The 27,644-nt window shown below is 38.3% G+C and overlaps 1 protein-coding gene across 1 annotated transcript in view; it reads right to left on the bottom strand.

Moving 5' to 3' along the window:
- Positions 1-27,644, bottom strand: part of RTKN2 (rhotekin 2) — a 132,561-nt gene that overhangs the window by 87,895 nt on the left and 17,022 nt on the right. The window contains exon 3 of the mRNA XM_013975552.2: positions 2,799-2,857. Coding sequence (XP_013831006.2) covers positions 2,799-2,857 — 59 coding nt within the window. The remainder of the gene's footprint in view (positions 1-2,798; positions 2,858-27,644) is intronic.

The following is a 27,644-nucleotide window of genomic DNA, read 5'->3' as shown; positions in this document are numbered from 1 at the left end:
CATTCAGAAAACGAAGATCATGGCATCTGGTCCCATCACTTCATGGGAAATAGATGGAGAAACAGTGGAAACAGTGTCAGACTTTATTTTTTGGGGCTCCAAAATCACTGCAGATGGTGACTGCAGCCATGAAATTAAAAGACGCTTACTCCTTGGAAGGAAAGTTATGACCAACCTAGATAGCATGTTGAAAAGCAGACATTACTTTGCAAACAAAGGTCCGTCTGGTCAAGGCTATGGTTTTCCCAGTGGTCATATATGGATGTGAGAGTTGGACTGTGAAGAAAACTTAGCGCTGAACAATTGATGTTTTTGAACTGTGGTGTTGGAGAAGACTCTTGAGAGTCCCTTGGACTGCAAGGAGATCCAACCAGTCCATTCTGAAGGAGATCAGCCCTGGGATTTCTTTGGAAAGAATGATGCTAAAGCTGAAACTCCAGTACTTTGGCCACCTCATGTGAAGAGTCGACTCATTGGAAAAGACCCTGATGCTGGGCGGGACTGGGGGCAGGAGGAGAAGGGGACGACAGAGGATGAGACGGCTGGATGGCATCACCGACTCGATGAACTGAGTTTGAGTGAACTCCAGGAGCTGGTGATGGACAGGGAGGCCTGGCATGCTGCAATTCATGGGGTCGCAAAGAGTCAGACACAACTGAGCGACTGAACTGAACTGAACTGAAGGATATGGCCAGTGCGTGGTGAAGCTGGAAACAGAAAACCCAAGTATCTTCTGGAAAACAATGAAACACTATGAAATTTTGTTGGAAATATTCATTTTGATCAAAACAAGTCATATTTGCATTCCCTTATCAAAATAAAATGGATTTATAAAGGTGAATTCATTTTTAACATTCTTTGTTTTTATCTTTTACAAACACACAGACATGATATGATTAAGCCTAAGCAAAGATGAGAAGAAATTTTGTAGAAGAAAATGTATCCCATTTTCTGAGAATTTTGGCTCCTTAATTTAGAATTATCATTTATAATAAAAGAACACATGAAATAAGATTAATTTCTACACTCAAGTATTCGTGGTCAAGAAAACAGTTTTCTCTCTTAAATGCTTTTATTTAAACACTCTTCTAATTGGACAGTTAATGCTAATTTCATGAACTGCAGCAATCAATAACCTATTATGAAATGACAATGGAGGCTAACTATCACGGCATTCAGTCTTCAACAACAATTTAACACACTGAGTGGCACTATAGCATAAGCAAGGAATTATATTTAATTATTTAAGGATTACATTTAAGTATTTTTAGAATCCTCTTTAAAAATCTATAATATTTTGTTTTTTCACTTTAAAATTTATTGAACATAGTTAACAAGTGTATAATATGTAAAAGTGCTATGTTTGGCATCAGAAGCATAAATAACATATAAAACATGTTTTATTCCACTCATATCATAATTTCAAAGAGGAAAACAGAAATAACTATACAGGAAACAACAGATTTTTATATATAGTTATTTTCTGAAGAATTTCTGCCAAGAATAATTCCTCTGGTTTAGGACAATTATGTCATATGTAAAATTCAGCTCTACCCGTCCTATAGTAGAATTTTTATTTATCATGAACACGTTTCTAAAAACAGTTCCTTGGGTGACATGGCCTGAAATGCAGCAGCAGGCTTCCTGGAGCTAAGAGAATAAGGCTTTCAGCCAATGAAACAGCCTAGTTATTATTTAAGGACTGCTGGAGGTCTGTTGTTTCTAAAATGTATCAGTGAGATAATAATTATAAAAGATACATTATCTAACTAGCATACACATGAGTCAGTCACATACTTATTCACTCCAATCTGTGGTATCTCCAAAGCCATTGTCTTTAGCTTCCTTAAACACTTTGGAGAAACTGAGACAACACAGCGTAAGTGCCATCTAGTGGTAAAGGGTTTCCTAACTGCATTAAGAATCCAGAGAAGGAAAACATCGTTTCTAGGGGAATGATAACAGGGAAGGCTTTTAGATGAGCTAATAGATCCTGAAGATACTATAGTTATTTCAAGAGTTAACTGGGGGTCAGGAGCATAGGGTGTATTGACAGAACACAGAGAAAAGTATATGGCTAATACAGACAGCTTATGTATAGGAATAGTGGACGATATGACTAGAAAAATAGTTGTGAGCGTGAAAGTCACTTAGTCGTGTCCAACTCTTTGCAACCCCATGGACTATATACAGTTCAAGGAAAAATGGTTGGATCAAAATATAAAACTCTGGTGGGGGAGAGTCTACTCTCTATCCTATGGGCAACAGAGTGCAGTCATCCATCCCGTCAACATTCACTGAATAATAACTACGTCTGAGCACTGTATTAGTTTCTGGGTATACAGTGACAAACAAAGCAAACACGGTTCCAACCCTCATGGAAATTTCAGAGTAGACAAACATTAAAAGAAAGCGGCATCGAAACTTCCGAGCAGAAAAGGAATGGAGAGCCAAAAGACTTGAGTTTGTAGCCCAGCTCAACCACTTACAGGAAGTCATTTAACCTCTGAGTCTGTAGAAAAACAGAACTACCCTGCTTATTTCACAGTGTTGCACTGAAGAGAAAACTACATTAATGTATATAATATACATGAATCTGTTTGCTCAGACTGTAATATTCTACACAAATGTAGAGCACAATGATGAAAACAGTATTTTAGAACAAATGTTCTGGTAGAGGTATGCAAAATAAAATGAAAAATGAAAATGGACATAAGGAATTTTAAAAAACCACTAACTCTAGGAAGTTACTTTATAGAATTTACTCAGCAATATAAAAATAATCCATTACAGCATACCTGAAATGGCAATCTTTCCTCTACAAGCTGTCCGTTCTTTACTTTCAAAATTCTCCTCACTGTCAAAAGAAAATAAAAACCTAATGAAAAAACAAAGATCTTCTCTAATTAGCAATTGTTTTAACAATCTTTCTTAAATGCCTAAATACTAAAAATAAACACATATCCTGGAATAACAATGACTTCCAGTTAATATAAACTATTTGACTCAAATTTTGTGATGTTTAGTCAACAGCTAGCTGACTTTAAAAGAAATAGGGCCATTCTCTCTCTGATTTTTTTATATAACCTGTACTTTCCCTGATGATTGCATATTAGCTTACTCTACAATGAAAGTCTTTTGTGACCTCTTACATTTATAAACAAGATATGCCATATTTACACAAGTCCTAGGAAGCATATCTTGGGTAACATTTCATAAATTACATTTCTAGCTTACCAGATTATAGTCATCTGAAAAAGTTAATAAATAAACTTTCTAACCATGAGCTTGCCACCAAAGAGTATATTATCCCTATAAAATCTCCAACAAACATTTAAAAAATTACTCTCTGCTACATATTCATGTGCAAGTAATATTGTAATTTATTTCCCTGAAGCTTTAAACACTAAGCATATATCAAAACAATAAATTAACTAAGGTGGCAAAGGAAGGGAGTGGCCCTCTAGAGAGAATAAATGTGGAGAGGAAAACATTACCATGACAATAGAAAATGTCTCAAAGGAAATTCTTGGGATATAAGACACTTCCAGGTTTGAATGTAGACTATACTATTATCACAATTTTTTTTTCAAAATAGTTATTTCCATTCAGTTCAGTAGCTCAGTCGTGTCCGACTCTTTGTGACCCCATGAATCTCAGCACACCAGGCCTTCCTGTCCATCACCATCTCCCAGAGTTCACTCAGACTCACGTCCATCGAGTAGGTGATGCCATCCAGCCATCTCACCCTCTGTCGTCCCCTTCTCCTCCTGCCCCCAATCCCTCCCAGCATCAGAGTCTTTTCCAATGAGTCAACTCTTTGCATGAGGTGGCCAAAGTATTGGAGTTTCAGCTTTAGCATCATTCCTTCCAAAGAACACCCAGGACTGATCTCCTTTAGAATGGACTGGTTGGATCTCCTTGCAGTCCAAGGGATTCTATTTCCATTACACCAAATCAATCCCATCTCTAAACAGTTCTCCAATATCCTGTTTCCTAATAAATAACCTACATTCAGAGATTAGCATTCCATTTCTAGAGCAATGTATCCAGGAATATTCTGTGCACTCTTTATTTTGTCTCTATTCAATTTGGTTAGCCAATTAACTGCCAGTTAATTTAATTAGGTACCTCAAGTATGTGATAAGATAGAAGCTTCATTTGAATACTGTTTTGATTCTAAAAGGGCTTTTGGAGAAAGACTGAGTGGGAGTGTGAAGTGTATCTAAGTTTCAGAAGAGTATGACACATCCTGTGCACACGTCAGTAGCCTTGCTAAAAAGCCTGCACGTAATATTCATTACCATGCATCACATTTTAAAACAAAATATATCATCCTACTTTTTGTTTAGCTCTCTTATTGGATTAAGCCCGTAAGTATTACAGGTGAAATATATTCCAAAGGAGCAAAAATAATTTACTGAGGTACTTATGGTCAGTAAGCCTATACGGGACATTTATATACATAGTATTTATATAATTTATATAGAGAGAATTTATAGAATCTAGCACTAAGTATAACTTAAGTAATATAGTAGACTTAAAGCCATAAATTCTCAGGATCCTATCTAATAATTTTGTGGTTACACTGGTATTTAAATTAAAACAGGGAATTCACTCAGTGAAAAATAGAAGTACTCATTATTTCAAAATAATGTTTTGTTGAATCATAAATTTTAAAGAGTCAAGTTCAATATTTCATAGACAAGTTCAGTTTGTCATCTTGGGGAATACCAGCTGGCTTATTAGGTCATCAGGGTGAAAAATTCAACTGAATAGTCTACTATGTTGTGAAATTATATACTGAAAGGCCAACTAGAAATCAAACACAAATCTCAATTTCCTCAAATTGGTACAAGAAACACAGTATAAACACAGTTGGCTGCCATTTGTAAGTAAATATTTCTAAAAATATCTCCTATATGAGCAATGCATAAATTCTTCAAAATATTTATTTCAGTGAAAAAATACAAGGAAGCTCTAATACAGTGAGTAACTTCAGTATTATGGAATAGGTCATAGATTATGCTAAAATTTAAATCCATTAGGCATCATTAAATTGGATTAAATTTAAGGCTTTGGCAGACAAGTGAAATTCTAAAATACTAGAAACACCAAAAGCAACTGGCTGAATATTTACCAAAAAAATTTTCCCACTCTATATTATTCAACCACCTGGCAGGGTATAGCTTCTTCCCCCTATAACTGTAAATTACTTGCATAGAAAAGTCCTTTTCAGGACTAGTCAACATTTATTATACACAAATATTATCAAACTATACTATAAATCCAGTTAACCATATAATCAGTCGTATCCGACTCTTTGCGACCCCATGGACTGTAGCTCCATCCATGAGATTTTCCAGGCAAGAACACTGGAGTGGGTTGCCATTTCCTTCTCCAGAGGATCTTCCTGACCCAGGGATCGAACCTGGATCTCCCGCATTGCAGGCAGACGCTTTACCGTCTGAGCCACCAGGGAAACCCCCCATAATATAAATCCAATTAACCATATAATCTTACAGAATAATTAAGTCTGCCTTTAAAAAATTAAGAGATGAAGTAATCCAGCCTCATGTTTCAGAAGCTTGAATTATTTTCAATTCAAATAACTCAATTGCTATTTAGGGTGCTAAAACGTGATGTTTTCTAATTAATCCAAATTGACAACAAAATTGTTAAACATTATCTATTTAACAATGTGCTACTGTAGCTAATGGTTTGCTACAGTTAAATAAATACTTGCTTTAAAATCTGCAATGTTAATGCCAATTCTAAATGCTACAATTAGCCAGTCTGAAGAAAAAGCAAATAACCATAAAAATCACTCAATCAAAAGCACAGCTATATAACAGTGTACCTTATTCTTATAAACCTGGTTTAGAGAATTATTTTGGTAAGATTTGTAAAAGCTAATTTAAAAGACAAATAAAAATATAAAAGACAAATTTTTAACTATTTTATTAACATATTTCTGCTTGTAGGTAAATAAAATGACCAACAGAGGGTGCCAATCAGCCACTTTGTTGCTCAAAAATCTGTATTAAAATTAGCAGAGTAAATATAGTTCACCTTATTTTATATTGTTCCATATTGGAATTTACAATAGCACTGCCTTCCAGAGTTAACAAAATACATTAAGAAATGACACATGATGAAAGTATCATTTTCTTAACAAAGCACTAGAAGAATTCTAAATAGAATTCTATTATTTAAAAGCAGGTTATAAAAATCCTTCACCCCTCACGCAAGTAAGTGAAGGCTAAAACACTCAGAAATGCTTAACATGGAATTTTAAGCCATCTAAAACTATGTGGTATAAATTCAATACCTTCATAAGTATGTTAAGTTGGGAAGATGAGTTTTCTACTTTAAATCTTGAAATAACAACCTAGTTTCAACAGACACCAAACAATATGAAGTTTAAAAAAGTAAAACCAGTAATGTCTTTAATATACCATATTGTATTGCAGAAATACCAGGAGTACATAATTTCACTGGCAATCTACACTTTTAGCCTTTATTTTTGTTTATGTTATAGTATATAAGTAACTAAACTAGTCAACTGGAGTGTAAGAAACTATTTAGCTTTGTGGCATTATTAAAATCACAATCATGTTGAATGATACATATAATTAGGTCCTATAAATATCTTTGACTAGTATTATTTTCACAAAGTCAAATAAAGTTTCAAGAAGATAGACTAGTGGGTTAGGCCAGGAGAGAACATTATTGCTAAAATGTAAGTTCTGTAAGAATAGGAATTCTGGGGGCTTCCCTGGCAGCTCACTGGTGAAGAATCCACCTGCCAATGCAGTAGACATAGGTTTGGTCCCTGATCCAGGAAGATCCCACGTGCTGTGGAGCAACTAAGCTCATGCACCGACTATGAAGCCTGTGCTCCAAAGCCCGGAGCCACAACCGCCAGAGCTGTGTGCACGCTCCACAACAAGAGAAGCCACTGCAATGAGAAGTCCACGCACCTCAGCAAAGCACAGCCCCCGGTCACAGCAACCAGAGAAAAGCTCATGCAGCAGTGATGACCCAGCACAGCCAAAAATAAATAAAAGTATTAAAAAAAAAAAGAATAGTATTTTGGCCTATTTTGTTCACTGCTCAATCACCAGTGCCCAATATATAACTCAGTACAGTCTAAGGAACTCAACAAATGTTTAGTGAATATCAAATGAAGTAAAATAGGATATGGTCATTTTGGTGGAGCAAGTCCTATAGGTGTGACTCTTACCCATTAATAACTAGTTAGTAAGTTGCTGTTAACCTCTCAGACTCAGCATCCTCATCTGTAAATGGTGGGAAGTATTTATCTAATAGCTACTGAATAAAATAATATTTTTAATGTATTCTGTATCATTTTTAGTTAGTCGCTAAGTCATGTCTGACTCTGCAAACCCATGGACTGTAGCCTGCCAGGCTCCTCTTATCCGTGGAATTCTCCAGGCCAGAATCCTGGAATGGATAGCCATTCCCTTCTCCAGGGGATTTTTCCGACCCAGGGATTGAACCCATGTCTCCTGCACTGCAGGCAGATTCTTTACCATCTGAACCACTGGGGAAGCCCTAGTATTTGTGTATCATTCTCAGAAAGGTCCATGAAAACCAGGATTATTTTGTAAGCATTTGTGGCTTTAGTATTAATTTGAAGCTTACATGGAAGAGGCACTAAATCATTTGTTAAAGTGATCAGAGTATGACTTCCCAGTTTCTATAAGATAATGATAGACAGTGATAGTGATAGTGAAGTCGCTCACTCGCGTCCAACTCTTTGTGATCCTGTGGACTGTAGGCCACCAGGCTCCTCCGTCCATGGGATTTCCCAGGCAAGAATACTGGAGTGGGTTGCCATTTTCTTCTCCAGGGGATCTTCCAGATCCAGGGATCAAACCCGGGTCTCCCTCATTGCAGGTAGATGCTTTAACCTCTGAGCCACCAGGGAAGATAATGATAGTCACCTAAATTGGAATCTTTTCTAGAATCCTATGAAAAGCTTCACATCAACAAGGAAAGCAAATAAAATCATCTATTGCCCAAACCAACAGCATAACTAGAAATCAGACTTCAATTTACAACTGAAAACAACAGAGCCAGCTCCTGGAGGCCTCACTCAAATAGTCAGGTATTGCAAAACACTTGACCATCTGATGCAAAGAGCTGACTCACTGGAAAAGACCTGATCCTGGGAAAGACTGAAGGCAGGACGAGGAGGGGACAACAGAAGACGAGATGGTTGGATGGCATCACCAACTCAATGAACATGAGTTTGAGCAAGCTGGGAGATGGTGAAGGCCAGGAAAGCCCGGCATGCTGCAGTCCATGGGGTCACAAAGTGTTGGACATGACTGAGCAACTGAAAACCAATTGCAGAACACAAAATAAAATCAGCTTATTTAATCCTCTCCTCTAGAAGATGGATACAAAATCTGGTGTCTACCACAGCCCTGGTAGGGGTTCCAAAAGAATTGTGGTTCAGAAGTTGTTAGTCTGTGGAGAAGAGACACACACAATAGCGGAGGTATCCTTGGAAGGTTTGGCCATGATAAAAAGAAGGAAGGAAGAAGACAAGGAAGAGGAGGGGAGAGGGAGCAAGAGGAGGTAGAGAAAGGGTTGGGAGGGGAGAAAGAAGAGGAGGAGGAGAAAGGAACTGAAATTAAAATGCCTTAGATATAAAATAGCATCAAACTATCAAAATCAACTGACCAACATGTCTAAAGGAACCAAAACTCCTATCCATCCTTCCAATAATAGAAAACACTTTTGAACTATGAAACCAAGTAGCTCCTTTTACCCACTTCCCTCCACTATCACCACTTGACCCAGAAAAATACTACATCCTACATATTTCATTAGGAACAACAACAAAAAAGGACTCAAACACCCATAGAAAGTTACTATAAAATGAAGGTAGAATTCCAATGCTTCTGCTGATAAAAATATCCCACCAACCACTCTCCAAAAAACAAAGAACAAAAAAAAGTAACATGATACTTCAAAATGAATTAAGTGTAGCTTACAAAGCTCCTGCAGACAGGAGAGAAAACAAGAATCTGAAATCTAACACCTCACACTAGTACAGGATAAACAGCAGGTAAATGCTGCAAAAAGGGATACAGTGGATCAAAACAAAAAGATAAAATAAAATAAAGAGTTTAAAAACATCAAAAAGAAAGTGATAGACATAAAAGACAGGCAAAGAAGATCCAATCTGCATGTAACTGGAGTCCTTAAATATGAAAAAAAAAATAACAAGATAGGATAGAATTAATGTTTCCCCCACCCCCACCCCTCGAAGCTTTAATTCCAGGAAAACTATCTGAAAATAAAAGAACTAAATCTATTAATATATTTTAAGTCACTCAGTTGTGTCCAACTCTTCGAAACCCCATGGATGGTAGCCTGCCAGGCTCCTCTGTCCACGGAATTCTCCAGGCAAGAATACTGGAGTGAGCTGCCATCCCCTTCTACAGGGGATCTTTCCGACCCAGTGATCGAACCTGAGTCTCCTCTATGGCAGCCAGATTCTTAACCATCTGAGCAATATTTCAAAGGCACTACATGAGCCAAAATGCTCAGCCTTAGTCATATACCAGATAAATGACCTGGTCTTTTTAAAAAGGAAAAAAAATTAGACGGTAGATTTATTGATAACAATACAACAATGGAGCAAGGTATTCAGAGAATCTCAGCGAAAGAAAGTGTTGGCCAAGGATTTCGTATCCAATCAAGCTGCACTTTAGGTACCAACACTAAAGAAAAGCACTTTAAAGATACAAGATTGCGAAGAAAACTGTATTCACTTTAAGGAATCCACTAGCTCATGAGCTTCCTCTAAACAACAGATGATTTTAGAAAGCATAACAAGCAGACAGGTATCAAACATATTTATTTAACTGTAGATTAAAGGCTAAAAGAAAGGTGAAGATACAAATAGAGGATTGGTATGTAAACACTATCTACTTAGCAAAGCAGAAATACAACTCTAAAAAAAGAAGACTGGATGGTAGAAAAGGAAGAAATGGGAAAATAGAACAAGTTCATTGATTTCCACACAGAAAACTGTAAGTATAAACAAAATGATATCATGTTGCTGCTGGTGCTGCTGCTAAGTCGCTTCAGTCGTGTCCGACTCTGTGCGACCCTATAGACGGCAGCCCACCAGGTTCCCCCGTCCCTGGGATTCTCCAGGCAAGAACACTGGAGTGGGTTGCCATCTCCTTCTCCAATGCATGAAAGTGAAAAGTGAAAGTGAAGTCACTCAGTCGTGTCTGACTCTTCGTGACCCCATGCACTGCAGCCCACCAGGCTCCTCCATCCATGGGATTTTTCAGGCAAGAGTACTGGAGTGGGGTGCCATTGCCTTCTCCAAAATGATATCATATAAAGCAGAAAAACAAAATAGGAGAAGCCTAAGAAAAAAAAGAACTAAGGTCATTATAAAGCTAACAGTATATAGTCTTTAAACATATAAAGTTCCAGTACTACTATGACAAATAATCTTCTTAAATCAAAAAAAGAATAAGGAAAACAGGCCACATATAAAAGACAAGCTATAATTATAATACACATAAGTTAACATATAAGAATGACAAAACTGAAATCAAGTATATCAGCTACACACACACACACACACACACACACACACACACACACACAGTCAAACCCAGTTCTCCCGCATCGCAGGAGGATTCTTTACCATCTGAGCCACCAGGGAAGCCCAGATTTCTCTAGTAAAAGGATTTTCAGATACGCTCATAATGTAAAACTCATGAATACAAGAAACACACTTTCAACAAACAATTCATAAAGGCTAATTAGAGATGGACAAAGAGATACCAAACAAATGCAAACAATAAGAAATCAGAGTATATGGTCTTGTTATCAGAAAATTGTAGAACTCAGATCCAAAAGCTTTACAGGACAACAACAAAAGGAGACCCCATACTGCTAAAGGCCGCAACTAGCAATGAACACATGACAAGTACTAGGTACCAAATGCTTCATAAAACAGAAAGTATGGGATATAGAAGGGGAAGACAGCAAAACCCTAATAACAAAAATCTTAACCTCTTTTTGCCCAAGATAGTTTAAGTGGTCAAAAAATAAGCAAGGCAACATAATATCTTAAAACTGTAATCAATAACACACATCTTCTGTGTATATATAAAAAACTGAAGTGAAAGTCATTCAGTCATGATGACTCTTTGTAACCCCATGGACTATATACAGTCCATGGAATTCTTCAGGCCAGAATACTAGGGCAGGTAGCCATTTCATTCTTCTGAGGACCCTCCCAACTCAGGAATGGAACTCAGGTCTCCTGCACCACAGGCAGATTCTTTATTGTCTGAGCCACCAGGGAAGCACAAGAATACTAGAGTGGGTAGCCTACACCTTCTCCAGCAGATCTTCCTGACCCAGGAATCGAACTAGGGTCTCATGCATTGCAGGCGGATTCTTTACCAGCTAAGCTACCAGAGAAGCCCCATTGCATAAATATAAGTATACATAGATACTGAACTTTGTTCGGTTCAGTTGGTCAGTTCAGTTGCTCAGTCATGTCCGACTCTTTGCGACCCCATGAATTGCAGCATGCCAAGCCTCCCCGTCCATCACCAACTCCCGGAATTCACTCAGACTCACGTCCATCGAGTCAGTGATGCCATCCAGCCATCTCATCCTCTGTCGTCCCCTTCTCCTCCTGCCCCCAATCCCTCCCAGCATCAAAGTCTTTTCCAAAGGGTCAACTCTTCACATAGGTGGCCAAAGTATTCGAGTTTCAGCTTCAGCATCAGTCCTTCCAATGAACACCCAGGACTGATCTCCTTTAGGATGGACTGGTTGGATCTCCTTGCAGTCCAAGGGACTCTCAAGAGTCTTCTCCAACACCACAGTTCAAAAGCATCAATTCTTCGGCACTCAGCGTTCTTCACAGTCCAACTTTCATATGACCACTGGAAAAACCAGAGCCTTGACTAGATGGACCTTTGTTGGCAAAGCAATGTCTCTGCTTTTCAACATGCTATCAAGGTTAGTTATAACTTTCCTTCCAAGGAGTAAGCATCTTTTAATTTCATGGTTGCAATCACCATTTGCAGTGATTTGTCTGACACTGTTACCACTGTTTTCCCATCTATTTCCCATGAAGTGAGGGGACCAGATGCCATGATCTGAGTTTTCTGAATGTTGAGCTTTAAGCCAACTTTTTCACTCTCCACTTTCACTTTCATCAAGAGGCTTTTTATTTAGTTCCTCTTCACTTTCTGCCATAAAGGTGGTATCATATGCATAGCTGAGGTTATTGATATTTCTCCCGGCAATCTTGATTCCAGCTTGTGCTTCTTCCAGCCCAGCGTTTCTCATAATGTACTCTGCATATATGTTAAATAAGCAGGGTGACAATGTACAGCCTTGACGTAATCCTTTTCCTATTTAGAACCAGTCTGTTGTTCCATGCCCAGTTCTACCTGTTGCTTCCTGACCTGCATATAGGTTTCTCAAGAGGCAGGTCAGATGGTCTGGTATTCCCATCTCTTTCAGAAATTTCTACAGTTTGTTGTGATCCACACAGTCAAAGCCTTTGGCATAGTCAATAAATCAGAAATAGATGTTTTTCTGGAACTCTCTTGCTTTTTCCATGATCCAGTGGATGTTGGCAATTTGATCTCTGGTTCCTCTGCCTTTTCTAAAACCAGCTTAAACATCTGGAAGTTCACAGTTCACGTATTCCTGAAGCCTGGCTTGGAGAATTTTGAGCATTACTTTACTAGCATGTGAGATGAGTGCAATTGTGCAGTAGTTTGAGCATTCTTTGGCACTGCCTTTCTTTGGGACTGGAATGAAAACTGACCTTTTCCAGTCCTGTGGCCACTGCTGAGTTTTCCAAATTTGCTGGCATATCGAGTGCAGCACTTTCACAGCATCATCTTTCAGGATTTGAAATAGCTCAACTGGAATTCCATCACCTCCACTAGCTTTGTTCGTAGTGATGCTTTCTAAGGTCCACTTGACCTCACATTCCAGGATGTCTGGCTCTAGATGAGTGATCACACCATCATGATTATCTGGGTCATGAAGATCTTTTTTGTACAGTTCTTCTGTGTATTCTTGCCACCTCTTCTTAATATCCTCTGCTTCCGTTAGGTCCATACCATTTCTGTCCTTTATTGACCTCATCTTTGCATGAAATATTCCCTTAGTATCTCTAATATTCTTGAAGAGATCTCTAGTTTTTCCCATTCTATTGTTTTCCTCTATTTCTTTGCACAGATCACTGAGGAAGGCTTTCTGTCACTCCTTGCTATTCTCTGAAACTCTGCATTCAGATGCTTATATCTTTCCTTTTCGCCTCTCTTCTTTCCCAGCTATTTCTAAGGCCTCCTCAGACAGCCATTTTGCTTTTTTGCATTTCTTTTTCTTAGAGATGGTTTTAATCCTTGCCTCCTGTACAATGTCACAAACCTCTGTCCATAGTTCATCAGGCACTCTGTCTATCAGATCTAATCCCTTGCATCTATTTCTCACTTCCACTGTATAATCATAAGGGATTTGATTTAGGTCATACCTGAATGGTCTAGTGGTTTTCCCTACTTTCCTCAATTTAAGTCTGAATTTGGTAATAAGAAGTTCATGATCTGAGCCACAGTCAGCTCCTGGTCTTGTTTTTGTTGACTGTATAGAGCTTCTCCATCTTTGGCTGCAAAGAATATAACCAATCTGATTTCAGTGTTGACCATCTGGTGATGTTCATGTGTAGAGTCTTCTCTTGTGTTGTTGGAAGAGGGTGTTTATTATAAGCAGTGCATTCTTTTGGCAAAAGTCTATTAGCCTTTGCTCTGCTTCATTCTGTACTCCAAGGCCAAATCTGCCTGTTACTCCGGGTGTTTCTTGACTTCCTACTTTTGCATTACAGTCCCCTATAATGAAAAGGACTTCTTTTTCGGGTGTTAGTTCTAGAAGGTCTTGTACATCTTCACAGAACCATTCAACTTCCAGCCTGAACTTTGTACTTTGATTAAAATAAATTTAACTTCAAAAATCTGTAAGACAGTCATGAAAGCTGACCACATGAAGTCAGAGAGAAAATGTCAAAGCATTTTGTAAAGTAGGAAAAAATAAAAATTTATCTGATCAAGATGCAATGTTAAGAGTAACTCATATCTGAGAAAGTCTCCCAAAGAAAACAATTTAAAATATGGGAAAAGTATTTAAAACACAACTACCTGAAGGGATTGGCAAGCAACCTGTACTAGGAATAAGCTGGACAGAAGTCAACCCCAGAAGAAGTAAGTGGCACCATCGTATATTCATACAGAAAAATACTTATCCATAAAAAGGAACAATACATGCTAGTTACTGAAGAATCTCACTGATATATGCTAGTTACTGAAGAATCTCAAAAATACTATGCTGATGAAAAGAACAGGGTACACACTGGGCAAATTCCATTCATATTAAGTTCTAGAATAGGCAAAATCTACAGTGAAAAAAAGAAAAAGAGCAGTGTTTGCCTCTTCAAGTGGGAATAGAGGCAGGTACTACTAATCCAGCACTGAGGAAAAACAAACAAAGCATACACAGAAAGCATAGTTTATTCAAAGAGGGATAAAAGGCAACCCCAAACTGACACAAGTAATGAATGGCTGTTTATGAAACTGATAACATAAAATACAGAGAGAGAGAGAGAGCTATTTTAAGTAACTTTTAAACTTTTAACCTTGGATCCACAAGACTGTATATATATTTGTATGTATACACACACACACATGTAAAAAAAGACCTTTCATCATAAAAAATAATCTGAACTGATAGATGAGTACAAAGATATAAGACAAAGCAAATATAGTAAAATATTAATTGTAGACTCTAGGTTGCAGATATATCCATCTTCACAGTATAATTCTTTCAACTTTTTATGTAAAGTTTTAATAATTTCTGTAGGTGAGAAAAGAATTACAAGGATATCTTGAACTTGCCCAGATGGATTTATATCAGCAATAATGCTGGTATTATAATTACAAAGCTATTTTATATAATAATAGTATAAAACAAATATATATACAAATCAAATAAGGAAATATATTGCTCTTTCTTAGGAATTAAGATATTTAGTATAAGAAAAATTATAGAGATACAAATACAAAGTAATTCAATAAACTTATAAAGATCAATATAAACTCATCAGTTTTTAAGTCTTTCCCATAGTTTTACTGTTTTCGAGGCCTAAAATTAGCAATCCCAATAAAAGTGAGCATACCTAATGCTCATATCTTGGTTTCAAATTACCATTGGCCCTTAAAGCAGATCAAGACTCATTAAAGTAATGGCAGACTCAAGGTCAAATGCACAGAAAATACAAGGCAAACCTGGGTCATCCTTTTGTGCCAGAGAGTAAGAAAGTTCCCATTGACTAATAGAGAGACAAGTAAAAAGGACAAAGAAGCCAGTTTAAAGGACCTTCCACTGAACAAAATTGGGACAATTTAATCTGCAAAAAAGACTAATGAATACAAATGATAATAACACATTGTATTAAAACCCCCAACAAATCTATGGAGACAGAAAGAAGAGGAATGCCCTTCCTTACAAATGAATATTAGCCAAAAGTTATAGGAAAACAGAGTATTATTAATAGATAATGACGGTCTTGTAAAGTCCTAATAATTTAGGCAAGGATCATAAATGGATACTCATATCACAGGCTAGTAAAGTAATGCTCAAAATTCTCCAAGCGAGGCTTCAGGAATATGTGAACTGTGAACTTCCAGATGTTCAAGCTGGTTTTAGAAAAGGCAGAGGAACCAGAGATCAAATTGCCAACATCCACTGGATAATGGAAAAAGCAAGAGAGTTCCAGAAAAACATCTATTTCTGCTTTATTGACGATGCCAAAGCCTTTGACTGTGTGGATCACAAGAAACTGTGGAAAATTCTGAGAGAGATGTGAATACCAGACCACCTGACCTGCCTCTTGAGAAATCTGTATGCAGGTCAGGAAGCAACATTTAGAACTGGACATGGAACAACAGACTGGTTCCAAATAGGAAAAGGAGTACGTCAAGGCTGTACATTGTCACTCTGCTTATTTAACTTATATGCAGAGTACATCATGAGAAATGCTGGGCTGGAAGAAGCACAAGCTGGAATCAAGATTGCTGGGAGAAATATCAATAACCTCAGATATGCAGATGACACCACCCTTATGGCAGAAAGTGAAGAGGAACTAAAAAGCCTCTTGATGAAAGTGAAAGAGGAGAGTGAAAAAGTTGGCTTAAAGCTCAACATTCAGAAAACTAAGATCATGGCATCCGGTCCCATCACTTCATGGCAAATAGATGGGGAAACAGTGGAAACATTGTCAGACTTTATTTTTTAGGGCTCCAAAATCACTGCAGATGGTGAGTGCAGCCATGAAATTAACAGACGCTTACTCCTTGGAAGAAAAGTTATGACCAACCTAGACAGCATATTCAAAAGCAGAGACATTACTTTGCCAACTAAGGTCCGTCTAGTTAAGGCTATGGTTTTTCCTGTGGTCATGTATGGATGTGAGAGTTGGACTGTGAAGAAGGCTGAGTGCCGAAGAATTGATGCTTTTGAACTGTGGTGTTGGAGAAGACTCTTGAGAGTCCCTTGGACTGCAAGGAGATCCAACTAGTCCATTCTGAAGGAGATCAACCCTGGGATTTCTTTGGAAAGAATGATGGTAAAGCTGAAACTCCAGTACTTTGGCCACCTCATGAGAAGAATTGACTCACTGGAAAAGACTCTGATGCTGGGAGGGATTGGGGGCAGGAGGAGAAGGGGACAACCCAGAATGAGATGGCTGGATGGCATCACTGAGTCGATGGACGTGAGTCTGAGTGAACTCTGGGAGTTGGTGATGGACAGGGAGGCCTGGCGTGCTGCGATTCATGGGGTCACAAAGAGTCGGACATGACTGAGCGACTGAACTGAACTGATAAATGGATACAATCATTAAGTGAAAGCTTCTTGGAAAACAGAATATTCTCCCAGCTGCAATCTAACAGCACAAAGATTACTTATGATCATGAAGGGAAAGCTATTATAGTATCACAGAGGAAAAATGTGGCAACTGCTATTTAAACCAAGGGATCAAACTTAGCATTATTCAAAACAGTAAAAACAAGTATCACATTGTAACACAACGGCAGAATATACAGTATCCAATCTCAATTAAAAAATTATTGCAAGAGACGTTTAATCAGAATCAGACTAAGTTCCAACTTTCAGTTACAGCAAAAAAAGGAGAAAAAGTTCAATAATACCATAAACAAGTAACTGATGGGAATTGGGTAAGGCCACCCCAAAAGATGCCAAATTGGCACATTTTTTGAATTAAAGTTACCTGAGAAATAGTTCATGCAAGAACACCCTAACCCTCCTTTGTTCCCTTGAAAGCAGGAAACAAAGCTCCTATGGGAATATCCCCTCCCTATGCTGGAGGATGGAGGCATTTTTATTGCCTGAGACACATAGTTTGGGGCAGAGAAGCTGTATATGCAAACTTCATTACTTCTTCACTAATTTGCTACTCTAAGCTCAAATCCCATTGCTTTCTCACATCTTCACAAAAAATTTACTCTTTGTCCAACAAGGTATAAATAATAAACCACCTGCTTTGGTCAATTTTTGAATCTTTTAGTTATGTTCAGTTCAGTCGCTCAGTCATATCCGACTCTTTGCGACCCATGAACCACAGCACGCCAGGCCGCCCTGTCCATCAACTCCTGGAGTCCACCCAAACCCATGTCCATTGACTCAGAGATACCATCCAACCATCTCATCCTCTGTCATCCCCTTCTCCTCCTGCCTTCAATCTTTCCCAGCATCAGGGACTTTTCAAATGAGTCAGCTCTTCGCATCAGGTGGACAAAGTATCAGAGTTTCAGCTTCAATATAAGTCCTTCCAATGAACACCCAGGACTGATCTCCTTTAGGATGGACTGGTTGGATCTCCTTGCAGTCCAAGGGACTCTCAAGAGTCTTCTCCAACACCACAGTTCAAAAGCATCAATTCACTGGCACTCAGCTTTCTTTACAGTCCAACTCTCACATCCATACATGACCACAGGAAAAACCATAGCCTTGACTAGACCGACCTTAGTCGGCAAAGTAATGTCTCTGCTTTTGAATATGCTGTCTAGGTTGGTCATAACTTTTCTTCCAAGGAGTAAGTGTCTTTTAATTTCATGGCTGCAGTCACCATCTGCAGTGATTTTGGAGCCCTAAAAAATAAAGTCTGACACTGTTTCCACTGTTTCCCCATCTATTTGCCATAAAGTGATGGGACAAGATGCCGTGATCTTAGTTTTCTGAATGTTGAGCTTTAAGCCAACTTTTTCACTCTCCTCTTTCACTTTCATCAAAAGGCTATTTAGTTCTTCACTTTCTGCCATAAGGGTGGTGTCATCTGCATATCTGAGGTTATTGATATTTCTCCCAGAAATCCTGATTCCAGCTTGTACTTCCTCCAGCCCAGCGTTTCTCATGATGTACTCTACATATGAGTTAAATAAACAGGGTGACAATGTACAGCCTTGACGTACTCCTTTCCTATTTGGAACCAGTCTGTTGTTCCATGTCCAGTTCCAACTGTTGTTTCCTGACCTGCATACAGGTTTCTCATGAGGCAGGTCAGGCGGTCTGGTATGGGACCACCATATATACAAAATTAAAATTTTTTTTCTCTTACTAATCTGTCTTATATTCGACCAGTCAAAAGAAATCAGAGGGGCAAATGGAAAAATTTTCCCTCCCCTATACAGGCAAATATAAAATGCAGAATATTTTTAGAGGATATTTTTTAAAGTCTAGAATCTTCAAAACATCAATGACAAAGAGTTTTTAGAAAATGGTAAAATGGGGGGGTGGTCCTAAAATGGCGGAGGAATAGGACGGTGAGACCACTTTCTCCCTCACAAATTCATCAAAAGAACATTTCAACGCTGAGTAAATTCTACAAAACTTCTGAATGCTGGCAGAGGACATCAGGCATCCAAAAAAGCAGATCATTGTCTTCAGAAACAGGTAGGAAAAAATATAAAAGACGAAAAAAGAGATAAAGGAGGCAGAGAGGGAGCTCCGTCCTGGGAAGGGAGTCCTGTCCCGGGAAGGGAGTCTTAAAAAGAGAGAAGTTTCCAAATACCAGGAAACACTCTCACTGCTGAGTCTGTGGCGAGCCTTGGAAGCACAGAGGGCAACATAACAGGGAAGAAAAATAAATAAATAATTAAAACCAACAGATTATGAGCCCAAGGGTAACTCCCCCAGCAGAGAAGCAGTGCAGACGCCTGCATCTGCCACTAGCAAGTGGAGGCTGGGTGGGGAGGTCCGGGCTGCAGTGCTTTTTAAGAATCAGGCTGGAATGCCCTGAGTGTAACCAGAGCGAACTAACTTGGGCTAGCATACCAGACTGTGGGATAGCTACCACGCGAAAAGCTCTAACATAAGACACGGCCAGGACCGCGCACAGAACAAAGGACAGAACAGAAATAGCCGGCTGTAGACCATCCCCCTCTGGTGACAGGCAGCCAGAGCCCTAAGGGCTGGAAGGGGCAATCACAGCCCCAGAGAGACTCTACCTACCAAACTGCAAGCAGGCTTCTTTGCTAAGACTTCTGGGGTCCTGGACAGTCACCATCTGCCTCACAAGGGGCGCCAGCGGTCCACCCAGAACACTGAGCAGCAGGGACGGGAAAGGCGGTGAGTCGCAGCGACCGCGCTCGCCAAACGCCTGAGCTACTCAGACCTGGGAAGGGCACAAAACGCAGGCCCAACCGAGTCTGCGCCTCTGAGGGCTACCTGAGAGCCGAGCCTGAGCAGCTCAGACCGGGGAGGTACATGCAGCCTAGGGCCGGCCTCAGACGGTTCCCAGTGGTGCAACGTAGAACCTGAACGGTGTGCGCCGTGAGCAGGGGCAGGCCCAGCGGTGCTGAGACACTGCGAGCACACACCAGTGTTATTTGTTTGCAGCATCCCTCCCTCCCCACAGCGCGACTGAACAAATGAGCCTAAAAAAAAAAAAGTGTCCACCACCGCCTCCTTGTGTCAGGGCGGAAATCAGACACTGAAGAGACCAGCAAACAGAAGAAATTAAACAGAGGGAACCGCCTTGGAAGTGACCCCACACTGCCCACAACACCAGAGAAAGTCCCAGATATATCTTTACTATTTGTTCGATCATTCTCTTTTTTGTGTTTGTTTTGTTTTGTTGATGTTTGTTTCTTTTTTCTTTTAACTTTTCAAAATTTTATGTCCTCTATTTCTCCTTTAATTTTTTATAGCCTACTATTACTTTAAAAAGAAAAACCTTATTTTTAAAGCAAATGCTGTATATATGTTTTTTGTGGTTGTTGTTGTTGTTGTTTAATAATTCTTGTAACTTTGTGTTTTTTTTCTCTTCTTCTTCTTCATTTCTTTAATATTGTATTTATGAAAATCCAAACTCTACTCTAGATTTTTTATCTTTGCTTTTTGGTATTTGTTGTCAATTTTGTACATTTAAAAACCCAATCATCAGTACCCAATTTTACCTAAGAGCGAAATTACTGGCTTGACCACCCTCTCCTCCATGGACTCTCCTTTTTCTCCACCAGGTTGTCTCTGTCTCCTCCCTCCCCCTTCTCTTCTCTACCCAACTCTGTGAATCTCTGTGTGTTCCAGACGATGGAGAACACTTAGGGAACTGGTTACTGGCTGGATCTCTCTCTCCTTTTCATTACCCTCTTTTATCCTCCTGGCCACCTCTGTCTACTTCCTCCCTCTCCTCTTCCCTGTATAACTCTGTGAACATCTCTGAGTGGTCCAGACTGAGGAGTACACATAAGGAAGTGACTACTGGCTAGCTGGCTCTCTCCTCTTTTGATCCCACCTCATCTCATTCCAGTCAACCCTCTTCTCTTCTCCATGTAACTCAGTGAACCTCTCTGAGTGTTCCTCAATGTGGAGAAACTTTTCATCTTTAACCTAGATGTTTTATCGTCGGTGCTGTATAGATGGAGAAGTCTTGAGGCTATTGTAAAAATAAAACTGTAAACCAGAAGCAGGAGGCTTAAGTCCAAATCCTGAGAACATCAGAGAACTCCTGAATCCAGGGAACATTAATCGACAGGAGCTCATCAAACGCCTCCATACCTACACTGAAACCAAGCAACACCCAAGGGCCAACAAGTTCCAGAGCAAGACATACCACACAAATTCTCCAGCAACACAGGAACACACCCCTGAGCTTCAATATACAGGCAGCTCAAAGTTACTCCAAAACCACTGGCATCTCATAACTCATTACTGGACACTTCACTGCACTCCAGAGAGAAGAAATCCAACTCCACCCACCAGAACTCCGACACAAGCTTCCCTAACCAAGAAACCTTGACAAGCCAGTGATACAATCCCACCCATAGCAAGGAAACTCCATAATAAAGAGAACTCCACAAATTCCCAAATTACAGAAAGACCACCCCAAACACAGCAATATAACAAAGACAAAGAGACAGAGGAATACCCAGCAGATAAAGGAACAGGAGAAATGCCCACCAAACCAAACAAAAGAGGAAGAGATAGGGAATCTACCTGAGAAAGAATTCCAAATAATGATAGTGAAAATGATCCAAAATCTTGAAATCAAAATGGAATCACAGATAAATAGCCTGGAGACAAGGATTGAGAAGATGCAAGAAAGGTTTAACAAGGACCTAGGAGAAATAAAAAAGAGTGAATATATAATGAAAAATGCAATGAATGAGATCAGAAACCCTCTGGAGGCAACAAATAGTAGAATAACAGAGGCAGAAGACAGGATTAGTGAAAAAGAAGATAGAATGGTAGAAATAAATGAATCAGAGAGGAAAAAAGAAAAATGAATGAAAAGAAATGAGGAAAATCTCAGAGACCTCCAGGACAATATGAAACACTGCAACATTCAAATTATAGGAATCCCAGAAGAAGAAGACAAAAAGGAAGACCATGAGAAAATCCTTGAGGAGATAACAGTTGAAAACTTCCCTAAAATGGGGAAGGAAATAATCACCCAAATCCAAGAAACCCAGAGAGTTCCAAACAGGATAAACCCAAGATGAAACACCTCAAGACACATATTAATCAAATTAACAAAGATCAAACACAAGAACAAATATTAAAAGCAGCAAGGGAAAAACAACAAACACCACACAAGGGGATTTCCATAAGCATAACTGCAGATCTTTCAATAGAAACTCTTCAGGCTAAGAGGGAATGGCAAGACATACTTAAAGTGATGAAAGAAAATAACCTACAGCCCAGATTACTATACCCAGCAAGGATCACATTCAAATATGTAGGAGAAATCAAATGCTTTCCTGACAAGCAAAAGCTGAGAGAATTCAGCACCACCAAACCAGCTCTCCATCAAATTGCTAAAGGATATTCTCTAGACAGGAAACACAAAAAGGACATATAAACCCGAACCCAAAACAATAAAGTAAATGGCAACAGGATCATACTTATCAATAATTACCTTAAATGTAAATGGGTTGAATGCCCAAACCAAAAGGCAGACTGGCTGAATGGATACAAAAACAAGACCCTTATATATGCTGCCTACAAGAGACTCACCTCAAAACAAAGGACACATACAGACTGAAAGTGAAGGGCTGGAAAAAGATATTCCATGCAAATAGAGACCAAAAGAAAGCAGGAGTAGCAATACTCATATCAGATAAAACAGACTTTAAAACAAAGGCTGTGAAAAGAGACAAAGAAGGCCACTACATAGTGATCAAAGGATCAATCCAAGAAGATATAACAATTATAAATATATATGCACCCAACAGAGGAGCACCACAATATGTAAAACAAATGCCAACAAGTATGAAAGCGGAAATTAACAGTAACACAATAATAGCGGGAGACTTTAATGCCCCACTCACACCTATGGACAGATCAACTAAACAGAAAATTAACAAAGAAACGCAAACTTTAAATGATACAATAGACCAGTTAGACCTAATTGATATCTATAGAACATTTCACCCCAAAACAATGAATTTCACCTTTTTCTCAAGTGTTTACAGAACCTTCTCCAGGATAGATCACATCCTGGGCCATAAATGTAACCTTGATAAATTCAAAAAAATTGAAATCATTCCAAGCATCTTTTCTGACCATAATACATTAAGATTAGATCTCAATTACAGGAGAAAAACTATTAAAAATTCCAACATATGGAGGCTGAACAACACGCTTCTGAATAACCAACAAATCAAAGAACAAATCAAAAAAGAAATCAAAATATGCATAGAAACGAATGAAAATGAAAATACAACAACCCAAAACCTGTGGGACACTATAAAACAGTGCTAAGAGGAAAGTTCATAGCAATACAGGCATACCTCAAGAAACAAGAAAAAAGTCAAATAAATAACCTAACTCTACACCTAAAGCAACTAGAAAAGGAAGAAATGGAGAACCCCAGGGTTAGTAGAAGGAAAGAAATCTTAAAAATTAGGGCAGAAATAAATGCAAAAGAAACAAAAGAGACCATAGCAAAAATCAACAAAACCAAAAGCTGGTTCTTTGAAAGGATAAATAAAATTTACAAACCATTAGCCAGACTCATCAAGAAACAAAGGGAGAAAAATCAAATCAATAAAATAAGAAATGAAAATGGAGAGATCACAACAGACAACACAGAAATACAAAGGATCATAAGAGACTACTATCAGCAATTATATGCCAATAAAATGGACAACATGGAAGAAACAGAAAAATTCTTAGAAAAGTACAACTTTCCAAAACTTAACCAGGAAGAAATAGAAAATCTTAACTGACCCATCACCAGCACAGAAATTGAAATTGTAATCAGAAATCTTCCAGCAAACAAAAGCCCAGGTCCAGATGGCTTCACAGCTGAATTCTACCGAAAATTTAGAGAAGAGCTAACACCTATCCTACTCAAACTCTTCCAGAAAATTGCAGAGGAAGGTAAACTTCCAAACTCATTCTATGAGGCCACCACCACCCTAATACCAAAACCTGACAAAGATGCTAAAAAAAAAAGAAAAGAAAACTACAGGCCAATATCACTGATGAACATAGATGCAAAAATCCTTAACAAAATTCTAGCAATCAGAATCCAACAACACATTAAAAAGATCATACACCATGACCAAGTGGGCTTTACCCCAGGGATGCAAGGATTCTTCAATATCCGCAAATCAATCAATGTAATACACCACATTAACAAATTGAAAAATAAAAGCCATATGATTATCTCAATAGATGCAGAGAAAGCCTTTGACAAAATTCAACATCCATTTATGATAAAAACTCTCCAGAAAGCAGGAATAGAAAGAACATACCTCAACATAATAAAAGCTATATATGACAAACCCACAGCAAACATTATCCTCAATGGTGAAAAATTGAAAGCATTTTCCCTAAAGTCAGGAACAAGACAAGGGTGCCCACTTTCACCACTACTATTCAACATAGTTCTGGAAGTTTTGGCCACAGCAATCAGAGCAGAAAAAGAAATAAAAGGAATCCAAATTGGAAAAGAAGAAGTAAAACTCTCACTGTTTGCAGATGACATGATCCTCTACATGGAAAACCCTAAAGACTCCACCAGAAAAATTACTAGAGCTAATCAATGAATACAGTAAAGTTGCAGGATATAAAATCAACACAAGAAATCCCTTGCATTCCTATACACTAATAATAGGAAAGCAGAAAAAGAAATTAAGGAAACAATTCCATTCATCATTGCAACAAAAAGAATAAAATACTTAGGAATATACCTACCTAAAGAAAATAAAGACCTATATATAGAAAACTATAAAACACTGGTGAAAGAAATCAAAGAGGACACTAATAGATGGAGAAATATACCATGTTCATGGATCGGAAGAATCAATATAGTGAAAATGAGTATACTACCCAAAGCAATCTACAGATTCAATGCAATCCCTATCAAGCTACCAGCGGTATTTTTCACAGAGCTAGAACAAATAACTTCACAATTTGTATGGAAATACAAAAAACCTCAAATAGCCAAAGCAATCTTGAGAAAGAAGAATGGAACTGGAGGAATCAACCTGTCTGAATTCAGGCTCTACTACAAAGCCACAGTCATCAAGACAGTATGGTACTGGCACAAAGACAGAAATATAGATCAATAGAACAAAACAGAAAGCCCAGAGAATAATCCACACACATATGGACACCTTATCTTCGACAAAGGAGGCAAGAATATACAATGGAGAAAAGACAATCTCTTTAACAAGTGGTGCTGGGAAAACTGGTCAACCACTTGTAAAAGAATGAAACTAGATCACTTTCTAACACCATACACAAAAATAAACTCAAAATGGATTAAAGATCTAAATGTAAGACCAGAAACTATAAAACTCGTAGAGGAGAACATAGGCAAAACACTCTGTGACATAAATCACAGCAGGATCCTCGATGATCCACCTCCCAGAATACTGGAAACAAAAGCAAAAATAAACAAATGGGATTTAATTAAAATTAAAAGCTTCTGCACAACAAAGGAAACTATAAGCAAGGTGAAAAGACAGCCTTCTGAATGGGAGAAAATAATAGCAAATGAAGCAACTGACAAACAACTAATCTCAAGAATATACAAGCAACTTATGCAGCTCAATTCCAGAAAAATAAAAGACCCAATCAAAAAATGGGTCAAAGAACTAAATAGACATTTCTCCAAGTAGACATACAGATGGCTAACAAACACATGAAAAGATGCTCAACATCACTCATTATCAGAGAAATGCAAATCAAAACCACAATGAGGTACCATTTCACACCAGTCAGAATGGCTGCTATCCAAAGGTCTACAAGCAATAAATGCTGGAGAGGGTGTGGAGAAAAGGGAAGCCTCTTACACTGTTGGTGGGAATGCAAACTAGTACAGCCACTATGGAGAACAGTGTAGAGATTCCTTAAAAAATTGCAAATAGAACTGCCTTATGACCCAGCAATCCCACTGCTGGGCATACACACCGAAGAAACCAGACTGAAAGAGACACATGTACCCCAATGTTCATTGCAGCACTGTTTATAATAGCCAGGACATGGAAACAATCTACATGTCCATCAGCAGATGAATGGATAAGAAAGCTGTGGTACATATACACAGTGGAGTATTACTCAGCCATTAAAAAGAATACATTTGAATCAGTTCTAATGAGGTGGATGAAACTGGAGCCTATTATACAGAGTGAAGTAAGCCAGAAAGAAAAACACCAATACAATATACTAACACATACATATGGGATTTAGAAAGATGGTAATGATAACCCTGTATGCAAGACAGCAAAAGAGACACAGATGTATAGAACGGACTTTTGGACTCTGTGGGAGAGGGAGAGGGTGGGATGATTTGGGAGAATGGCATTGAAACATGTATACTATCATGTAAGAAAGGAATCACCAGTCTACGTTTGATACAGGATACAGGATGCTTGCGGCTGGTGCGCGGGGAAGATCCAGAGGGATGATATGGGGTGGGAAGTGGGAGGGGGGTTCAGGATTGGGAACTCATGTACACCAGTGGCAGATTCATGTCACATGTATGGCAAAACCAATACAGTATTGTAAAGCAAAATAAAGTAAAAATTAAAAATTAAAAAATAAAATAAAATAAATTATTGATTAATGACCAAAAAAAGGTAAAATGATTAAAGAAACTAAACAGACATAATCAAATGAATCTTGACTGAATTCTGATTTGAGAAAAGCAATTATAAACAATTTTCTTTTCACAACTAGGATAAATTGAATATCGACTGAATATTAGTTGATTATTATGGAATTCCTGTCAGTATTTTACATATGATAATCATTAGGTTATGTAGGAAATGTTCTTGTTTTTAGATGATACATGCTGAACTACTGAAGTATACATCCCATGTTGTCTGCTACTTATTTTCAAATGGTTCAACACAGACAAAGAAACATGTGCATGTGTGCACATGCAGGCACACGTGTGTATGAGTACAAAGATAAAGACGGAGAAAGAGTGGACATATTTGGCAAACTCCCAGGTGGAGAATAAAGATGATGTCTATCATACTATTCTTATAAGTTTTTACATATGAAATCTCACAATAAACAACTGATTTTAAAAAGGTTAACAAAGTAGAGAATAAAAAAGGACAACTGAGAACATGGCAAGCACAGAGGCCAGCAAAAACAGTAAGAACCTAAGAACAAGGAATAAAGTGACAAGAAGAATAAGAAGTAACTGCCATATAATTAACAATTATTAAATTATAAGCCCTATTTGTTCATTATACACATGGAAGGGAGAATGACACAAAACATTATGAAGCACAAATTAAACTGTTCTTAAATAATTATAGAGCACTATTAGGTGTTCTGGGGGATACAAAGTAGAAAGAGAAAAGAATCAACATCAGTTGAATTGCCTTCAAGCTCTAGGCATCATTTCTGTTTCACCAATAAGTATGATCCATTGTCCCCATCTCCAAAAGTTTATCATGTAATTGAAAATACATATTGCAAAGAGAATATAGTATGTTACAGTGAGATATTCATGGTTCAAATGTTACTAGAACTAAGAGGAAGCAAATAATCATTTTTTGAGTCCT

The sequence above is a fragment of the Capra hircus genome, chromosome 28, assembly GCF_001704415.2.
Source record: "Capra hircus breed San Clemente chromosome 28, ASM170441v1, whole genome shotgun sequence".
NCBI classification, from domain to species: domain Eukaryota; kingdom Metazoa; phylum Chordata; class Mammalia; order Artiodactyla; family Bovidae; genus Capra; species Capra hircus.
Note: the sequence above shows the minus strand (reverse complement) of the source record. Positions and strands in the feature narration are given on the sequence as shown.